Below are 20,010 nucleotides of genomic sequence, written 5' to 3' on the forward strand. Positions count from 1 at the left end.
TCATTATTTATTTGACCCTTCTTCTGATCTGTTAAAAGGAAGGAAAAATTAGATGCACAACGGCTCTTGTCTATGTAACAGCTGTAAGGCCTGCATGACATGGTCCCTATTTTGCATCAGGATTGGCTTATTATTTGGTAGCCAAAAGCAGGAGTGTGTACAAAACACAGAATACAAGCAAATATTCCATTCACATATCATCTCTGTTTTGGTTCCACTCCTGTTATTTATTTTTTTTGCTTTAGCAATACTGATGGATTACTGACCAAATGCTGACCGAGTGAAAGCGGATGCTCCACAGACAGGAACCGTTTTTTGGGGGTTATTGTTCTGACAGATCAGAGCAAGGGCAAAATAATCAGTAACGTCAACACAAACTTACTCCTGACACCCTCTCCACTCTGTCGGGGGCTCTCCTCGTATATGTGTTTAATAGAACAGGTTCTGTAGACATCTATGTGGAATCAGCTGCCGAAAGTGCAAAAGGAGTGCGCTTCTTCTTGGAGCTAACATTGACCTATAAGGCTTCAATTATAATTTTTTTTTTTATTTGCTCATCTCTACTCATGATAGGTCTTCAATATGTAACCAGAGGGGGTCCAGCACCCTGTACCCCATAATCAGCTGTTTCTTGCAGCCTCTGAAGCAGGAACTAGCACGTGAAACAGAATTGGAAGCACAACTCCATTCAGTGTAGTGGTCATACCTGCTCCTGCAGCTCATTTACCTTGCAAACATCTTTTTATACCTTTACTTATTGATTTTTACTAAATGCATAAATGTAGGCTAGTTTCACATTAGTGCTTAATATCTGCTTATTAACTATAATGGGGACTGTACGGCGTTGGCAACACTTAAAGGGAACCTTTCACCAGTTTTATGGTGTCCTAACTAAGGGCAACATAAATAAGTGACTGATTGTCTTAGCAAAATGCTGGGTCACTTTTTTTCATTGACCCAGTTAATCTGCCAACATCTTGTATTGAAAAGCTCCAGCTGATAATGATGAGTCATGAATATTTATGAGCTCCTGACACTCCCCGCCCACCTGCTGCTGAGTGACAGTTTGTTTCCATATGAATCAGCAGCAGGTGGGCAGGGGAGTGGCTATAGCTCTGAATTAAATATACGCTGGACTCAATGACATCACGCCGGACTCGAATCAGCTCATTAGCATGCGACATGCAGCATCTTTGTGTGTATATTATGAGGTAACCATCTGTCACACCAGTAAGTGAATACATCTAAGGTACTTTTTAGTAGTTAATGATTGTATATAATTAGTTAGATTATAATCAAATATCCACATGACAGGTTCCCTTTAAGCCTCCAGCAATGCCGGCATGCAGAGAGATCCGTCAGACTGCTCCCCTAGTGTGAAACTATCTTAACTCGGTACAAGATATGTAATGTAATATTATCATATCGTTTTTCTGGATTTTATGTAAGTTAATCTTACAACAATGACATTTTAAGCTGGATATAGACTTTTATTCTATAGTTCTCAATGTCCTCAATTATTCATGAAAGTTAAAAATTGAGAATATGGACAATAAGGAAGATACTTTTTCCCACAGGAAAAGTTCAAAATGAAATTGATGCGGTGATTGGATCAGCTCAGCCTCAGACAGAGCATAGAAAAGAAATGCCGTATACAGATGCTGTCATTCATGAAATTCAGAGGTTTGGTGACATTGTACCAGGAAGTGCCCCACATATGACCTCTCAGGATGTTACTTTCAGACGTTACTCTATTCCAAAGGTGAGAATTAGATATATTAATAGGCTCATTCCAAATGACAAAATGCCAGCCTGAAAATCATCTTCTGTTTTTCTGTATTTTCTAACCCTCGTTGGTAAGTAGTTGATCACAAGTTTAGGTTGTATGGTTGCAATATGTCCACCAGAGTGAAGGTGTAATGACAATGGAGTGAACAGAAGGTGGCATTGAATTATAGGTTGATAATGGATGCATATCAGTGAACCAAAACAAACCAGATGGAATTGATCCTGTTGTGAGTATAACCATGCAAGTTAGACAGGACGAGCAAAAACCGAGTTAAGACAAACTTTAAGACACAGAATGGGAATGCCATTGGACTACAGAGCTCAAGATACACAGATATAACACACTATGCTAGAAAAAGATACTAAGAATCTGGAAACAAAAGCACATAGAATATGCTACCAGAACAAGCTAACATAATTCAGATTGAGATGCAATGCACTTGCATAGCAGTTTCCCCAATAATGCTAGTAAATAGATGAACTTGAAGCAACAGGGAAACCCCTGTTGCTTGAAGTTGTAACCAAAGAGTTTTTCTAGCAGCTGGCTAATAGAGTGGGGTATTGAGCAGGGAACCTCTTTTATGAAATGCATATTTCCTAATAGGCCCTTAAACGGCAGCACAGTTTTATATACAGTGCTGCCCAAAATTGTTCATACCCTTAGCAAATTTTGACTCAAAGTTACTTTTATTCAACCAGCAAGTAATTTTTTTAAAGGGAAATGACATAGGTGTTTCCCAAAAGCTAATAAGACGATGTACAAGAGGCATTATTGTGGAAAAAAAAATATATGTCTCATCTTTTATTTACATTTGAGCAAAAAGTGTCCAGTCCAAAATTATTCATACCCTTCTCAATAATCAATAGAAAAGCCTTTATTGGCTATCACAGCAATCAAACGCTTCCTATAATTGCAGACCAGCTTTTTGGCATGTCTCCACAGGTATTTTTGCCCATTCATCTTTAGCAATGAGCTCCAAATCTTTCAAGTTGGAGGGTCTTCTTGCCATCACCCTAATCTTTAGCTCCCTCCACAGATTCTCATTTGGATTCAAGTCTGGACTCCAAAACGTTAATGTTGTTGTCTGCTAACCATTTCTTCACCACTTTTGCTGTATTTTGGGTCATTGTCATGTTGAAATGTCCACTGGTGCCCAAGGCCAAGTTTCTCTGCAGCCTGCCTGATGTTGTCGTAGAGAATCCTCATGTATTGCTCTTTTTTTCATAGTGCCGTTTACTGTGATTAGGTTCCCTGGTCTATTGGCTGAAAAACACCCCCAAAGTATTAGGTTCCCACCACCATGTTTGACAGTCGGGATGGTGTTCTTTGGATTGAAGGCTTCTCCTTTTTTACGCCAAATGAAGGAAATATCATTGTGACCAAACAATTAAATTTTTGTTTCATCTGACCATAACACAGAAGACCAGAAGTCTTCTTCTTTGTCCAGATAAGCTTTTGCAAAGGCCAAGCAAGCTTTTGTGTGCCTTATCTGGAAAAGTGGCGTCCTCCTTGGTCTGCATTGTGCAGTGTCCGTTGGATTGTCTGTCTTGAGACATTGCCACCAGCAGAGCCCAGATTCACCAGGATGGCCTTGGCGGTGATCCTTTGATTCTTTTTCACCTCTCTAACTATCCTTCTGGCCAGCACATGTGTCACTTTTGGCTTCCGACCACGTCCTCTGAGATTTTCCACAGTGAGGAACATCTTGTATTTTTTGCTCAATAAAAGCTGAGAAATGTTTTTTTTTTCCCCACAATAATGCCTCTTGTACATTGTCTTATTATCTTTTGAGAGACACCTATGTCATTTTCTGTCAAAAAATTACTTGCTGGTTGAATAAAAGTAACTTTAAGTCAAAATTTGCCAGGGGTATGAATAATTATGGGCAGCACTGTATATATTTATACCTCCAAACATCTTCATTCCCATTCACAGGATACCAGGATACTTTTAACACCCACAGAACCTCCCAGAAACCTTGCCTGTTTCTTATATGACTAAGCGAGGTGGAGGAAAATCAATTTTCATGGTTGTCAGTTTGGTATTTTAGGTCACACACAGATGATATAAGATAGTATAAGATGACATTTTGAGGAATTCTATACATTAAGCACAATTACACACCCTAAAAGAAGGCCCAACTTTGGGGGTTCATATGAAGCCCTCTTTTTTTTTTTTAGGTGCACCTTTTAGGCATTCATTTGAAGATTACAGATAGGGATGAGCGAACTCGAACTGTATAGTTCGGGTTCGTACCGAATTTTGGGGTGTCCGTGACACGGACCCGAACCCGGACATTTTCGTAAAAGTCCGGGTTCGGGTTCGGTGTTCGTCGCTTTCTTCGCGCTTTTGTGATGCTTTCTTGGCGCTTTTTGAAAGGCTGCAAAGCAGCCAATCAACAAGCGTCATACTACTTGCCCCAAGAGGCCATCACAGCCATGCCTACTATTGGCATGGCTGTGATTGGCCAGAGCACCATGTGACCCAGCCTCTATTTAAGCTGGAGTCACATAGCGCCGCCCGTCACTCTGCTCTGATTAGCGTAGGGAGAGGTTGCGGCTGCGACAGTAGGGCGAGATTAGGCAGATTAACTCCTCCAAAGGACTTGATTAACTGATCGATCTGCAGCTGTGGATCATTGAGCTGCTGATCCTCAATTGCTCACTGTTTTTAGGCTGCCCAGACCGTTTGTCAGTCACATTTTTCTGGGGTGATCGGCGGCCATTTTGTGTCTTGTGGTGCGCCAGCACAAGCTGCGACCAAGTGCATTTAACCCTCAATGGTGTGGTTGTTTTTTGGCTAAAGCCTACATCAGGGTGAAGCTGTCACACCAAGTGCATTTAACCAGCAATAGTCTGTTTATTTTTTGGCCATATACTACATCAGGGGCAAGCTGCGCCTGTCACCAAGTGCATTTAACCCTCAATGGTGCGTTTGTTTTTTGGCTAAAGCCTACATCAGGGTGAAGCTGTCACACCAAGTGCATTTAACCAGCAATAGTCTGTTAATTTTTTGGCCATATACTACATCAGGGGCAAGCTGCGCCCGTCACCAAGTGCATTTAACCCTCAGTAGTGTGGTTGGTCAAGCTATCACACCAAGTGCATTTAACCAGCAATAGTCTGTTCATTTTTTGGCCATATACTAAATCAGGGGCAAGCTGCGCCCGTCACCAAGTGCATTTAACCAGCAATAGTCTGTTCATTTTTTGGCCATATACTACATCAGGGGCAAGCTGCGCCCATCACCAAGTGCATTTAACCAGCAATAGTGTGGTTATTTTTTGGCCATATCCCAGTCTAATTCTGTCACTAAATCCATACCGGTCACCCAGCGCCTAAATACTAGGCCTCAAATTTATATCCCGCTAAATCTCTCGTTACCGCTGTCCTGTTGTGGCTGGGAAAGTTATTTAGTGTCCGTCAAAGCACATTTTTTGTTCTGGGTTGAAATACAATTCCCAATTTAGCAATTTAAAAATTTAGTGGTTTCTGCTATATCAGAGCTATTTGAAATCTATCCCTAAAAGGGTAGATCATATTGAAGGTGCACATAGGGACATTCAGAATAACTTCACACACCCGCTACTGTGCATTTCCAAGTCTAATTCTGTCACTAAACCCATACCTGTCACCCAGCGCCTAAATACTAGGCCTCAAATTTATATCCAGCTAAATCTGTCCTTAGTGCTGTAGCTGGGCGAGTTATTTAGTGTCCGTTCAAGCACATTTCTTGTTCTGGGTTGAAATACAATTCCCAATTTAGCAATTTCATAATTTAGTGGTTTCTGCTATATCAGAGCTATTTGAAATCTATCCCTAAAAGGGTAGATCATATTGAAGGTGCACATAGGGACATTCAGAATAACTTCACACACCCGCTACTGTGCATTTCCAAGTCTAATTCTGTCACTAAACCCATACCTGTCACCCAGCGCCTAAATACTAGGCCTCAAATTTATATCCAGCTAAATCTGTCCTTAGTGCTGTAGCTGGGCGAGTTATTTAGTGTCCGTTCAAGCACATTTCTTGTTCTGGGTTGAAATACAATTCCCAATTTAGCAATTTCATAATTTAGTGGTTTCTGCTATATCAGAGCTATTTGAAATCTATCCCTAAAAGGGTATATAATATTCAAGGTGCACATTGGGTCATTCAGAATAACTTCACACACACCCGCTACTGTGTATTTCCAAGTCTAATTCTGTCACTAAATCCATACCGGTCACCCAGCGCCTAAATACTAGGCCTCAAATTTATATCCAGCTAAATCTGTCCTTAGTGCTGTAGCTGGGCGAGTTATTTAGTGTCCGTTCAAGCACATTTCTTGTTCTGGGTTGAAATACAATTCCCAATTTAGCAATTTCATAATTTAGTGGTTTCTGCTATATCAGAGCTATTTGAAATCTATCCCTAAAAGGGTATATAATATTCAAGGTGCACATTGGGTCATTCAGAATAACTTCACACTCACCCGCTACTGTGTATTTCCAAGTCTAATTCTGTCACTAAATCCATACCGGTCACCCAGCGCCTAAATACTAGGCCTCAAATTTATATCCAGTTAAATCTGTCCTTAGTGCTGTAGCTGGGCGAGTTATTTAGTGTCCGTTCAAGCACATTTCTTGTTCTGGGTTGAAATACAATTCCCAATTTAGCAATTTCATAATTTAGTGGTTTCTGCTATATCAGAGCTATTTGAAATCTATCCCTAAAAGGGTATATAATATTCAAGGTGCACATTGGGTCATTCAGAATAACTTCACACACACCCGCTACTGTGTATTTCCAAGTCTAATTCTGTCACTAAACCCATACCTGTCACCCAGCGCCTAAATACTAGGCCTCAAATTTAATTCCCTCTAAATCTCTCGTTACCCACCGCTGTACTGTTGTGGCTGGGAAAGTTATTTAGTGTCCGTCAAAGCACATTTTTTGTTCTGGGTTGAAATACAATTCCCAATTTAGCAATTTCATAATTTAGTGGTTTCTGCTATATCAGAGCTATTTGAAATCTATCCCTAAAAGGGTAGATCATATTGAAGGTGCACATAGGGACATTCAGAATAACTTCACACACCCGCTACTGTGCATTTCCAAGTCTAATTCTGTCACTAAACCCATACCTGTCACCCAGCGCCTAAATACTAGGCCTCAAATTTATATCCAGCTAAATCTGTCCTTAGTGCTGTAGCTGGGCGAGTTATTTAGTGTCCGTTCAAGCACATTTCTTGTTCTGGGTTGAAATACAATTCCCAATTTAGCAATTTCATAATTTAGTGGTTTCTGCTATATCAGAGCTATTTGAAATCTATCCCTAAAAGGGTATATAATATTCAAGGTGCACATTGGGTCATTCAGAATAACTTCACACACACCCGCTACTGTGTATTTCCAAGTCTAATTCTGTCACTAAATCCATACCGGTCACCCAGCGCCTAAATACTAGGCCTCAAATTTATATCCAGCTAAATCTGTCCTTAGTGCTGTAGCTGGGCGAGTTATTTAGTGTCCGTTCAAGCACATTTCTTGTTCTGGGTTGAAATACAATTCCCAATTTAGCAATTTCATAATTTAGTGGTTTCTGCTATATCAGAGCTATTTGAAATCTATCCCTAAAAGGGTATATAATATTCAAGGTGCACATTGGGTCATTCAGAATAACTTCACACACACCCGCTACTGTGTATTTCCAAGTCTAATTCTGTCACTAAATCCATACCGGTCACCCAGCGCCTAAATACTAGGCCTCAAATTTATATCCAGCTAAATCTGTCCTTAGTGCTGTAGCTGGGCGAGTTATTTAGTGTCCGTTCAAGCACATTTCTTGTTCTGGGTTGAAATACAATTCCCAATTTAGCAATTTCATAATTTAGTGGTTTCTGCTATATCAGAGCTATTTGAAATCTATCCCTAAAAGGGTATATAATATTCAAGGTGCACATTGGGTCATTCAGAATAACTTCACACACACCCGCTACTGTGTATTTCCAAGTCTAATTCTGTCACTAAACCCATACCTGTCACCCAGCGCCTAAATACTAGGCCTCAAATTTATATCCTGCTAAATCTCTCGTTAACGCTGTCCTGTTGTGGCTGGGAAAGTTATTTAGTGTCCGTCAAAGCACATTTTTTGTTCTGGGTTGAAATACAATTCCCAATTTAGCAATTTCATAATTTAGTGGTTTCTGCTATATCAGAGCTATTTGAAATCTATCCCTAAAAGGGTAGATCATATTGAAGGTGCACATAGGGACATTCAGAATAACTTCACACACCCGCTACTGTGCATTTCCAAGTCTAATTCTGTCACTAAACCCATACCTGTCACCCAGCGCCTAAATACTAGGCCTCAAATTTATATCCAGCTAAATCTGTCCTTAGTGCTGTAGCTGGGCGAGTTATTTAGTGTCCGTTCAAGCACATTTCTTGTTCTGGGTTGAAATACAATTCCCAATTTAGCAATTTCATAATTTAGTGGTTTCTGCTATATCAGAGCTATTTGAAATCTATCCCTAAAAGGGTAGATCATATTGAAGGTGCACATAGGGACATTCAGAATAACTTCACACACCCGCTACTGTGTATTTCCAAGTCTAATTCTGTCACTAAACCCATACCTGTCACCCAGCGCCTAAATACTAGGCCTCAAATTTATATCCAGCTAAATCTGTCCTTAGTGCTGTAGCTGGGCGAGTTATTTAGTGTCCGTTCAAGCACATTTCTTGTTCTGGGTTGAAATACAATTCCCAATTTAGCAATTTCATAATTTAGTGGTTTCTGCTATATCAGAGCTATTTGAAATCTATCCCTAAAAGGGTATATAATATTCAAGGTGCACATTGGGTCATTCAGAATAACTTCACACACACCCGCTACTGTGTATTTCCAAGTCTAATTCTGTCACTAAATCCATACCGGTCACCCAGCGCCTAAATACTAGGCCTCAAATTTATATCCTGCTAAATCTCTCGTTAACGCTGTCCTGTTGTGGCTGGGAAAGTTATTTAGTGTCCGTCAAAGCACATTTTTTGTTCTGGGTTGAAATACAATTCCCAATTTAGCAATTTCATAATTTAGTGGTTTCTGCTATATCAGAGCTATTTGAAATCTATCCCTAAAAGGGTAGATCATATTGAAGGTGCACATAGGGACATTCAGAATAACTTCACACACCCGCTACTGTGCATTTCCAAGTCTAATTCTGTCACTAAACCCATACCTGTCACCCAGCGCCTAAATACTAGGCCTCAAATTTATATCCAGCTAAATCTGTCCTTAGTGCTGTAGCTGGGCGAGTTATTTAGTGTCCGTTCAAGCACATTTCTTGTTCTGGGTTGAAATACAATTCCCAATTTAGCAATTTCATAATTTAGTGGTTTCTGCTATATCAGAGCTATTTGAAATCTATCCCTAAAAGGGTAGATCATATTGAAGGTGCACATAGGGACATTCAGAATAACTTCACACACCCGCTACTGTGTATTTCCAAGTCTAATTCTGTCACTAAACCCATACCTGTCACCCAGCGCCTAAATACTAGGCCTCAAATTTATATCCAGCTAAATCTGTCCTTAGTGCTGTAGCTGGGCGAGTTATTTAGTGTCCGTTCAAGCACATTTCTTGTTCTGGGTTGAAATACAATTCCCAATTTAGCAATTTCATAATTTAGTGGTTTCTGCTATATCAGAGCTATTTGAAATCTATCCCTAAAAGGGTATATAATATTCAAGGTGCACATTGGGTCATTCAGAATAACTTCACACACACCCGCTACTGTGTATTTCCAAGTCTAATTCTGTCACTAAATCCATACCGGTCACCCAGCGCCTAAATACTAGGCCTCAAATTTATATCCAGCTAAATCTGTCCTTAGTGCTGTAGCTGGGCGAGTTATTTAGTGTCCGTTCAAGCACATTTCTTGTTCTGGGTTGAAATACAATTCCCAATTTAGCAATTTCATAATTTAGTGGTTTCTGCTATATCAGAGCTATTTGAAATCTATCCCTAAAAGGGTAGATCATATTGAAGGTGCACATAGGGACATTCAGAATAACTTCACACACCCGCTACTGTGCATTTCCAAGTCTAATTCTGTCACTAAACCCATACCTGTCACCCAGCGCCTAAATACTAGGCCTCAAATTTATATCCAGCTAAATCTGTCCTTAGTGCTGTAGCTGGGCGAGTTATTTAGTGTCCGTTCAAGCACATTTCTTGTTCTGGGTTGAAATACAATTCCCAATTTAGCAATTTCATAATTTAGTGGTTTCTGCTATATCAGAGCTATTTGAAATCTATCCCTAAAAGGGTAGATCATATTGAAGGTGCACATAGGGACATTCAGAATAACTTCACACACCCGCTACTGTGCATTTCCAAGTCTAATTCTGTCACTAAATCCATACCGGTCACCCAGCGCCTAAATACTAGGCCTCAAATTTATATCCCGCTGAATTTGAATACAATACATTGGGCCAAATAATATATTTGTTGTTGTGGTGAACCATAACAATGAGAAAAACATCTAGTAAGGGACGCGGACGTGGACATGGTCGTGGTGGTGTTAGTGGACCCTCTGGTGCTGGGAGAGGACGTGGCCGTTCTGCCACATCCACACGTCCTAGTGTACCAACTACCTCAGGTCCCAGTAGCCGCCAGAATTTACAGCGATATATGGTGGGGCCCAATGCCGTTCTAAGGATGGTAAGGCCTGAGCAGGTACAGGCATTAGTCAATTGGGTGGCCGACAGTGGATCCAGCACGTTCACATTATCTCCCACCCAGTCTTCTGCAGAAAGCGCACAGATGGCGCCTGAAAACCAACCCCATCAGTCTGTCACATCACCCCCATGCATACCAGGGAAACTGTCTCAGCCTCAAGTTATGCAGCAGTCTCTTATGCTGTTTGAAGACTCCGCTGGCAGGGTTTCCCAAGGGCATCCACCTAGCCCTTCCCCAGCGGTGAAAGACATAGAATGCACTGACGCACAACCACTTATGTTTCCTGATGATGAGGACATGGGAATACCACCTCAGCATGTCTCTGATGATGACGAAACACAGGTGCCAACTGCTGCGTCTTTCTGCAGTGTGCAGACTGAACAGGAGGTCAGGGATCAAGACTGGGTGGAAGACGATGCAGGGGACGATGAGGTCCTAGACCCCACATGGAATGAAGGTCGTGCCACTGACTTTCACAGTTCGGAGGAAGAGGCAGTGGTGAGACCGAGCCAACAGCGTAGCAAAAGAGGGAGCAGTGGGCAAAAGCAGAACACCCGCCGCCAAGAGACTCCGCCTGCTACTGACCGCCGCCATCTGGGACCGAGCACCCCAAAGGCAGCTTCAAGGAGTTCCCTGGCATGGCACTTCTTCAAACAATGTGCTGACGACAAGACCCGAGTGGTTTGCACGCTGTGCCATCAGAGCCTGAAGCGAGGCATTAACGTTCTGAACCTGAGCACAACCTGCATGACCAGGCACCTGCATGCAAAGCATGAACTGCAGTGGAGTAAACACCTTAAAACCAAGGAAGTCACTCAGGCTCCCCCTGCTACCTCTTCTGCTGCTGCCGCCTCGGCCTATTCTGCTGCTGCCGCCTCGGCCTCTTCCTCCGCCTCTGGAGGAACGTTGGCACCTGCCGCCCAGCAAACAGGGGATGTACCACCAACACCACCACCACCACCTCCGTCACCAAGCGTCTCAACCATGTCACACGCCAGCGTTCAGCTCTCCATCTCACAAACATTTGATAGAAAGCGTAAATTCCCACCTAGCCACCCTCGATCCCTGGCCCTGAATGCCAGCATTTCTAAACTACTGGCCTATGAAATGCTGTCATTTAGGCTGGTGGACACAGACAGCTTCAAACAGCTCATGTCGCTTGCTGTCCCACAGTATGTTGTTCCCAGCCGGCACTACTTCTCCAAGAGAGCCGTGCCTTCCCTGCACAACCAAGTATCCGATAAAATCAAGTGTGCACTGCGCAACGCCATCTGTGGCAAGGTCCACCTAACCACAGATACGTGGACCAGTAAGCACGGCCAGGGACGCTATATCTCCCTAACTGCACACTGGGTAAATGTAGTGGCAGCTGGGCCCCAGGCGGAGAGCTGTTTGGCGCACGTCCTTCCGCCGCCAAGGATCGCAGGGCAACATTCTTTGCCTCCTGTTGCCACCTCCTCCTTCTCGGCTTCCTCCTCCTCTTCTTCCACCTGCTCATCCAGTCAGCCACACACCTTCACCACCAACTTCAGCACAGCCCGGGGTAAACGTCAGCAGGCCATTCTGAAACTCATATGTTTGGGGGACAGGCCCCACACCGCACAGGAGTTGTGGCGGGGTATAGAACAACAGACCGACGAGTGGTTGCTGCCGGTGAGCCTCAAGCCCGGCCTGGTGGTGTGTGATAATGGGCGAAATCTCGTTGCAGCTCTGGGACTAGCCAATTTGACGCACATCCCTTGCTTGGCGCATGTGCTGAATTTGGTGGTGCAGAAGTTCATTCACAACTACCCCGACATGTCAGAGCTGCTGCATAAAGTGCGGGCCGTCTGTTCGCGCTTCCGGCGTTCACATCCTGCTGCTGCTCGCCTGTCTGCGCTACAGCGTAACTTCGGCCTTCCCGCTCACCGCCTCATATGCGACGTGCCCACCAGGTGGAACTCCACCTTGCACATGCTGGACAGACTGTGCGAGCAGCAGCAGGCCATAGTGGAGTTTCAGCTGCAGCACGCACGGGTCAGTCGCACTACAGAACAGCACCACTTCACCACCAATGACTGGGCCTCCATGCGAGACCTGTGTGCCCTGTTGCGCTGTTTCGAGTACTCCACCAACATGGCCAGTGGCGATGACACCGTTATCAGCGTTACAATACCACTTCTATGTCTCCTTGAGAAAACACTTAGGGCGATGATGGAAGAGGAGGTGGCCCAGGAGGAGGAGGAGGAGGAGGAGGAAGAGGGGTCATTTTTAGCACTTTCAGGCCAGTCTCTTCGAAGTGACTCAGAGGGAGGTTTTTGGCAACAGCAGAGGCCAGGTACAAATGTGGCCAGCCAGGGCCCACTACTGGAGGACGAGGAGGACGAGGATGAGGAGGAGGTGGAGGAGGATGAGGATGAAGCATGGTCACAGCGGGGTGGCACCCAACGCAGCTCGGGTCCATCACTGGTGCGTGGCTGGGGGGAAAGGCAGGACGATGACGATACGCCTCCCACAGAGGACAGCTTGTCCTTATCCCTGGGCAGCCTGGCACACATGAGCGACTACATGCTGCAGTGCCTGCGCAACGACAGCAGAGTTGCCCACATTTTAACCTGTGCGGACTACTGGGTTGCCACCCTGCTGGATCCACGCTACAAAGACAATGTGCCCACCTTACTTCCTGCACTGGAGCGTGATAGGAAGATGCGCGAGTACCAGCGCACGTTGGTAGACGCGCTACTGAGAGCATTCCCAAATGTCACAGGGGAACAAGTGGAAGCCCAAGGCCAAGGCAGAGGAGGAGCAAGAGGTCGCCAAGGCAGCTGTGTCACGGCCAGCTCCTCTGAGGGCAGGGTTAGCATGGCAGAGATGTGGAAAACTTTTGTCAACACGCCACAGCTAACTGCACCACCACCTGATACGCAACGTGTTAGCAGGAGGCAACATTTCACTAACATGGTGGAACAGTACGTGTGCACACCCCTCCACGTACTGACTGATGGTTCGGCCCCATTCAACTTCTGGGTCTCTAAATTGTCCACGTGGCCAGAGCTAGCCTTTTATGCCTTGGAGGTGCTGGCCTGCCCGGCAGCCAGCGTTTTGTCTGAACGTGTATTCAGCACGGCAGGGGGCGTCATTACAGACAAACGCAGCCGCCTGTCTACAGCCAATGTGGACAAGCTGACGTTCATAAAAATGAACCAGGCATGGATCCCACAGGACTTGTCCGTCCCTTGTCCAGATTAGACATTAACTACCTCCCCATAACCATATATTATTGGACTCCAGGGCACTTCCTCATTCAATCCTATTTTTATTTTCATTTTACCATTATATTGCGAGGCTAACCAAAGTTGAATGAACCTCTCCTCTGCCTGTGTGCTAGGCCTAAATATATGCCAATGGACTGTTGCAGTGGTGGCTGACATGAAGCCTGATTCTCTGCTATGACATGCAGACTAATTCTCTGCTGACATGAAGCCAGATTGTCTGTTACGGGACCTCTCTCCTCTGCCTGGGTGCTGGGCCTAAATTTATGACAATGGACTGTTGCAGTGGTGGCTGACGTGAAGCCTGATTCTCTGCTATGACATGCAGACTGATTCTCTGCTGACATGAAGCCAGATTGTCTGTTACGGGACCTCTCTGCTCTGCCTGTGTGCTAGGCCTAAATATATGCCAATGGACTGTTGCAGTGGTGGGTGACGTGAAGCCTCATTCTCTGCTATGACATGCAGACTGATTCTCTGCTGTCATGAAGCCAGATTGTCTGTTACGGGACCTCTCTGCTCTGCCTGTGTGCTAGGCCTAAATATATGCCAATGGACTGTTGCAGTGGTGGGTGACGTGAAGCCTCATTCTCTGCTATGACATGCAGACTGATTCTCTGCTGACATGAAGCCAGATTGTCTGTTACGGGACCTCTCTCCTCTGCCTGTGTGCTAGGCCTAAATATATGCCAATGGACTGTTGCAGTGGTGGCTGACGTGAAGCCTCATTCTCTGCTATGACATGCAGACTAATTCTCTGCTGACATGAAGCCAGATTGTCTGTTACGGGACCTCTCTCCTCTGCCTGGGTGCTGGGCCTAAATTTATGACAATGGACTGTTGCAGTGGTGGCTGACGTGAAGCCTCATTCTCTGCTATGACATGCAGACTAATTCTCTGCTGACATGAAGCCAGATTGTCTGTTACGGGACCTCTCTCCTCTGCCTGGGTGCTGGGCCTAAATTTATGACAATGGACTGTTGCAGTGGTGGCTGACGTGAAGCCTCATTCTCTGCTATGACATGCAGACTAATTCTCTGCTGACATGAAGACAGATTCTCTGTTACGGGACCTCCCTCCTCTGCCTGGGTGCTGGGCCTAAATATATGCCAATGGACTGTTGCAGTGGTGGCTGACGTGAAGCCTCATTCTCTGCTATGACATGCAGACTGATTCTCTGCTGACATGAAGCCAGATTCTCTGTTACGGGACCTCTCTCCTCTGCCTGTGTGTGTGCTGGGCCTAAATATATGCCAATGGACTGTTGCAGTGGTGGCTGACGTGAAGCCTCATTCTCTGCTATGACATGCAGACTAATTCTCTGCTGACATGAAGACAGATTCTCTGTTACGGGACCTCCCTCCTCTGCCTGGGTGCTGGGCCTAAATATATGCCAATGGACTGTTGCAGTGGTGGCTGACGTGAAGCCTCATTCTCTGCTATGACATGCAGACTAATTCTCTGCTGACATGAAGACAGATTCTCTGTTACGGGACCTCCCTCCTCTGCCTGGGTGCTGGGCCTAAATATATGCCAATGGACTGTTGCAGTGGTGGCTGACGTGAAGCCTCATTCTCTGCTATGACATGCAGACTGATTCTCTGCTGACATGAAGCCAGATTCTCTGTTACGGGACCTCTCTCCTCTGCCTGTGTGTGTGCTGGGCCTAAATATATGCCAATGGACTGTTGCAGTGGTGGCTGACGTGAAGCCTCATTCTCTGCTATGACATGCAGACTGATTCTCTGCTGACATGAAGCCAGATTCTCTGTTACGGGACCTCTCTCCTCTGCCTGTGTGTGTGCTGGGCCTAAATATATGCCAATGGACTGTTGCAGTGGTGGCTGACGTGAAGCCTCATTCTCTGCTATGACATGCAGACTAATTCTCTGCTGACATGAAGACAGATTCTCTGTTACGGGACCTCCCTCCTCTGCCTGGGTGCTGGGCCTAAATATATGCCAATGGACTGTTGCAGTGGTGGCTGACGTGAAGCCTCATTCTCTGCTATGACATGCAGACTAATTCTCTGCTGACATGAAGACAGATTCTCTGTTACGGGACCTCTCTCCTCTGCCTGGGTGCCGGGGCCTAAATATCTGAGAATGGACTGTTCCAGTGGTGGGTGACGGGAAGCCAGATTCTCTGCTATGGAACCTCTCTCCAATTGATTTTGGTTAATTTTTATTTATTTAATTTTTATTTTAATTCATTTCCCTATCCACATTTGTTTGCAGGGGATTTACCTACATGTTGCTGCCTTTTGCAGCCCTCTAGCTCTTTCCTGGGCTGTTTTACAGCCTTTTTAGTGCCGAAAAGTTCGGGTCCCCATTGACTTCAATGGGGTTCGGGTTCGGGACGAAGTTCGGATCGGGTTCGGATCCCGAACCCGAACATTTCCGGGATGTTCGGCCGAACTTCTCGAACCCGAACATCCAGGTGTTCGCTCAACTCTAATTACAGATCTTACGCGGCATTTTTCTGTTTTAAGCCTCATGCACACGTCCGTGGAACACGGACCGTGAGATACCGGCCTGGATTCCTGCTGAGTGCTGGAGAGCACGGCATCATTGGTTGCTATGACGCCGTGCGCCCGTTGCTGTACAGTAATACACTTGTATTATGTATGTTCAGCTGTGAATCTTCTTTTGGCTCAACATATCCTGAGATATGTGGTGCAAGATGAGCCGCTTTAAATTTTATGATACTTGGTCATGAGATGTAGACGGTAGAAGTTTCTATATGTGGCCATCCAGTGGTTGTGCTATGTTTTGCAACCTATCAAGAGTTTCACTGTCATGTGAAAATAATGTGCTAACTTTGTCTTGAAAGAAAATTGAGTCATTGATGGGGAAGGTTTGGTTGAAAACCTTGTTGATCATCTTTATAAACGTAATGTTCTATAATTGGGATTTTTAGATCTTGACAAAAAAGATGAAATGTTAAATTTGCCATTCTAAATGAATGAATAGGACGTCTTAACCTCTGAATGTGTACCCTGTATAATACGTATCTCTTTGAACCTCCCAGGGCACAGTTGTAATCCCATTACTGCACTCAGCGCTAAGAGATGAAACTTACTTTGAGAAACCCAATGAGTTTTACCCTGAACACTTTCTTGACTCAGAAGGAAAACTGAAGAAGATTGAGGCCTTCATACCATTCTCTATAGGTAACAATATTATGCTTCATTAGAATTATCAAGGTTTTTCCACTCTTCAGAGGTTGTCTTATCACAGACATCACCAAAAAAGGGAAATGCATTCACATATAATATGACTTTTAATAAATAAAATTAAAACTGTACTAAATAGAACACCTGTAAATTGCCTTAGACTTTGGCAGTGTGTATCTCCAGTTAACGTGGTCAAAGTGTTGCTACTATTTACATATACTCAAAGCCCAGTTATAATACAAATGGGGTAAAATACATCATTTGGCACCGAAAAGCATATGTGCACCGTGATACACAAACTGTAACCGTATTTAGATAATACAACTCACTACCCACAAATATTCACTGTTGCAGGCTTCACAGATTGATCTTGAAATGGTCTCTGGTAACACACTGTATACAGTGGCTGGTGGTGATGTTTCATTGATGCAATGGTCAAGGAATTGTCCGAAGGGCAAGAAAAAGATAGGGTATTCCCCAGGGATAGTGTTAACTGTCACTTGCCCTTAGTGGAGATAGAGAAACATGCTCTAAAATTAGTAACCCATAGAATGAACCCTACCTATACCCTAAGATTTCCCTAGGTCCACCCACATGCGTTTCTACTAAAGTTAGTACATGGGTCCACAACAGGTCTCAGATAAGACAGGTATCCTACATGGTAGCTAGTAAGAGGGTTCTGTGTCCAAAACACATTGGATATATAGACCACAAACCCAACCCACATGAGGTCATTTTCCAATAGTGTTTTGGGATATTCATGCCCAGTTAGAGTTATACAACCAGCATCAAATGCATACAAGGAGGAACACTGCACTACAAATAAAAATTTCACAAAAAATAAATCTCTGGGCCCCATGCCACTGGGCTACTATGGCTATAGTTTGTCTCCTGGCAACCCCTCCGATCAGCTGCTTAAATAGGAATGTTGTGGGCTCTTGCTAGGTCAGTGAGGTCATGGTCATTAGTCACATGGCCTAAATGCAGCTCAGTCCCATTCAAGTAAATAGAGCTGAGCTGCAATAACAAGCACAGTCACTATCCAATGGGTGGCGCTATGCTTGGTAAGCTCTAAGGAGATTGCTGCGTTCACAGGAGTGTCATGACCTCCTCAAACAGATGATCATCATGGGTCCCGAATATTGGACCTCCACTGATCATTTACTTGTGGTCCCTCTGATATTCATGACTTATCCTGAGCATAATTCATCAATATAAAAATCTTAGAAAACCCCTTTAATATTAATTTCACACTCTCTCAATTTCCACTTACATGTATCATTTTAATTCTAAAAAAATTAAATTATAGATGTATGGCTAACTTTGTGTTAGCTCAGTATCTAATATTTATGTTTTTGTACCTTTTTTTACTGCCAGGTAAGAGAAGTTGTGCAGGTGAGACCTTGGCCAAAATGGAGCTCTTTCTCTTCTTCACCACTTTGCTACAGAACTTCACATTCCAGCCCCAACCTGGAGCAATACTGGACTTGAACCCCGCACTGTCCTCAACAAATGGTCCTAAATCTTATGAAATGTGTGCTATACCCCGCTCCTAGAACATGTTTTTAGTTGAGTTTTGCATGCAAGCTTTGTCTAACATCTTCCTGTGCCCCGATTAATAAGGCAATGCCACCACAAAACTCACTGAAATCTTGTATGCGGGACAGTTGTTATAAGTCCTCCAGTTGCACATTATGATCTTTTTTGTGGGCAACAGCAAATGTGCTAGGCTGGTTACAAATGTGATATATCAACGGACTTAACATGATTCTTGTGATGTCAGAAGTACTGGTGCTGTCACTCAGGCCATGGGGGAGATGTTAGACAAGGCATACAAACAAGAACTAAAGCATTGCCAGAAAGGGGATTGTCCTTCTGCCACGTCCAACTGAATTTGCATAATGGATAAATCTTGATTTTCTCAGAAATAAAGATGCCATGAACATGTTGCTAAATGTCCTACTAAATGTGGACAGTGGTTTGGTAGGGCTAAATTATCTGACAGACTTCCTTTAATTTCAATCTAGAAAAATGTGCAAAGTCCCCTTTAACTTCAATAGGAATAAGAAGAATATACAAAGTTCCTGCATGGCAAAAAATTGAGGACATCCAGTTTAAATTTACAGAGCTGAAATCACTCCTCAGTTGTCTCATGGTCAATGAGAAACAATTGAGAACATTACCACACTGCCGTTTATAGCCACGACCATAAACTGTATCTCCCCCATATCGAAATGACCATAACAGAAAGTGTACACAATTGGAAATCTATTTGCACTTTGTGCTACTAAAATATGAAAAAAAATTGAAAAACAAACATCTTTCATTTTTTGGGGTATAAAAAACTAAAATTACAAAACAAAATGAAGTAAGAAAAAAAGCACTGAAATTTTTTTTTTTTAAAAATGCTATTGCTTTCAAAGCCATGTGAACGAAAATAGACAAAAGATGTGTGGGCAATGGAACAGTCTTGAACTGGTTAACCTATATACTGTGACTTGTTTCAGATAATTTTCAGTAAAGTGTATACACAAGCAAAGCAACAAATGTGTGGTTGTCTCTGCTTATTGGTCTCTATCCATGCACCTTCAAAATTCATTGCTTAGGAAGGGGCATTTCAGTCTGAACCAATACAGTAAGTTTTGCTCACTGTAGAATGAAAAGATAAAAGTTGTGTGCAAACATTTCATTTATTACCCCTTTACATATAAAATGAGCAATAAAGCAGCTTTGCAGCAGGTCTTTATTAAAAATGTCCTACTGTTTTATTTCTACAGATTCTATAGAGGCCTACATTGTGCATCTCTGTGGTAAAAGACAACAATCAAACCCAGTGTAGTCTGAAATTGCACTCACATATTTCCTTTAGTACTTGATAACTTATCAAATGTATGTTAAGCATAAAATAGGGGAAACATTGGAGGGAATGTATCTGCCAAATCAGACTGTACAGGGTTTGGTTGGTGTCTGTGACCAGAATAAAAAATCTGATTCGCCGGTTCGCCAAATTTTTTAGAAAAAATTTGGTTAGATATGAATACATTTGCAGCGAATCGCATTAAAAACTGCTAT

General features: G+C 43.5%; 1 protein-coding gene across 1 annotated transcript in view; it reads left to right on the forward strand.

Annotated features, from left to right (window-relative positions):
* The window catches only part of LOC122934229 (cytochrome P450 2K1-like), a 46,431-nt gene extending 26,816 nt beyond the window's left edge, over window positions 1–19,615 (forward strand). Inside the window, exons 8-10 of the mRNA XM_044289539.1 lie at window positions 1,578–1,762; window positions 16,794–16,935; window positions 18,316–19,615. Coding sequence (XP_044145474.1) covers window positions 1,578–1,762; window positions 16,794–16,935; window positions 18,316–18,494 — 506 coding nt within the window. The 3' untranslated portion in view covers window positions 18,495–19,615. The remainder of the gene's footprint in view (window positions 1–1,577; window positions 1,763–16,793; window positions 16,936–18,315) is intronic.
* The last annotated feature ends 395 nt before the right edge of the window (window positions 19,616–20,010 follow it).

Source organism: Bufo gargarizans, chromosome 4, assembly GCF_014858855.1.
Source record: "Bufo gargarizans isolate SCDJY-AF-19 chromosome 4, ASM1485885v1, whole genome shotgun sequence".
Classification (NCBI taxonomy): domain Eukaryota; kingdom Metazoa; phylum Chordata; class Amphibia; order Anura; family Bufonidae; genus Bufo; species Bufo gargarizans.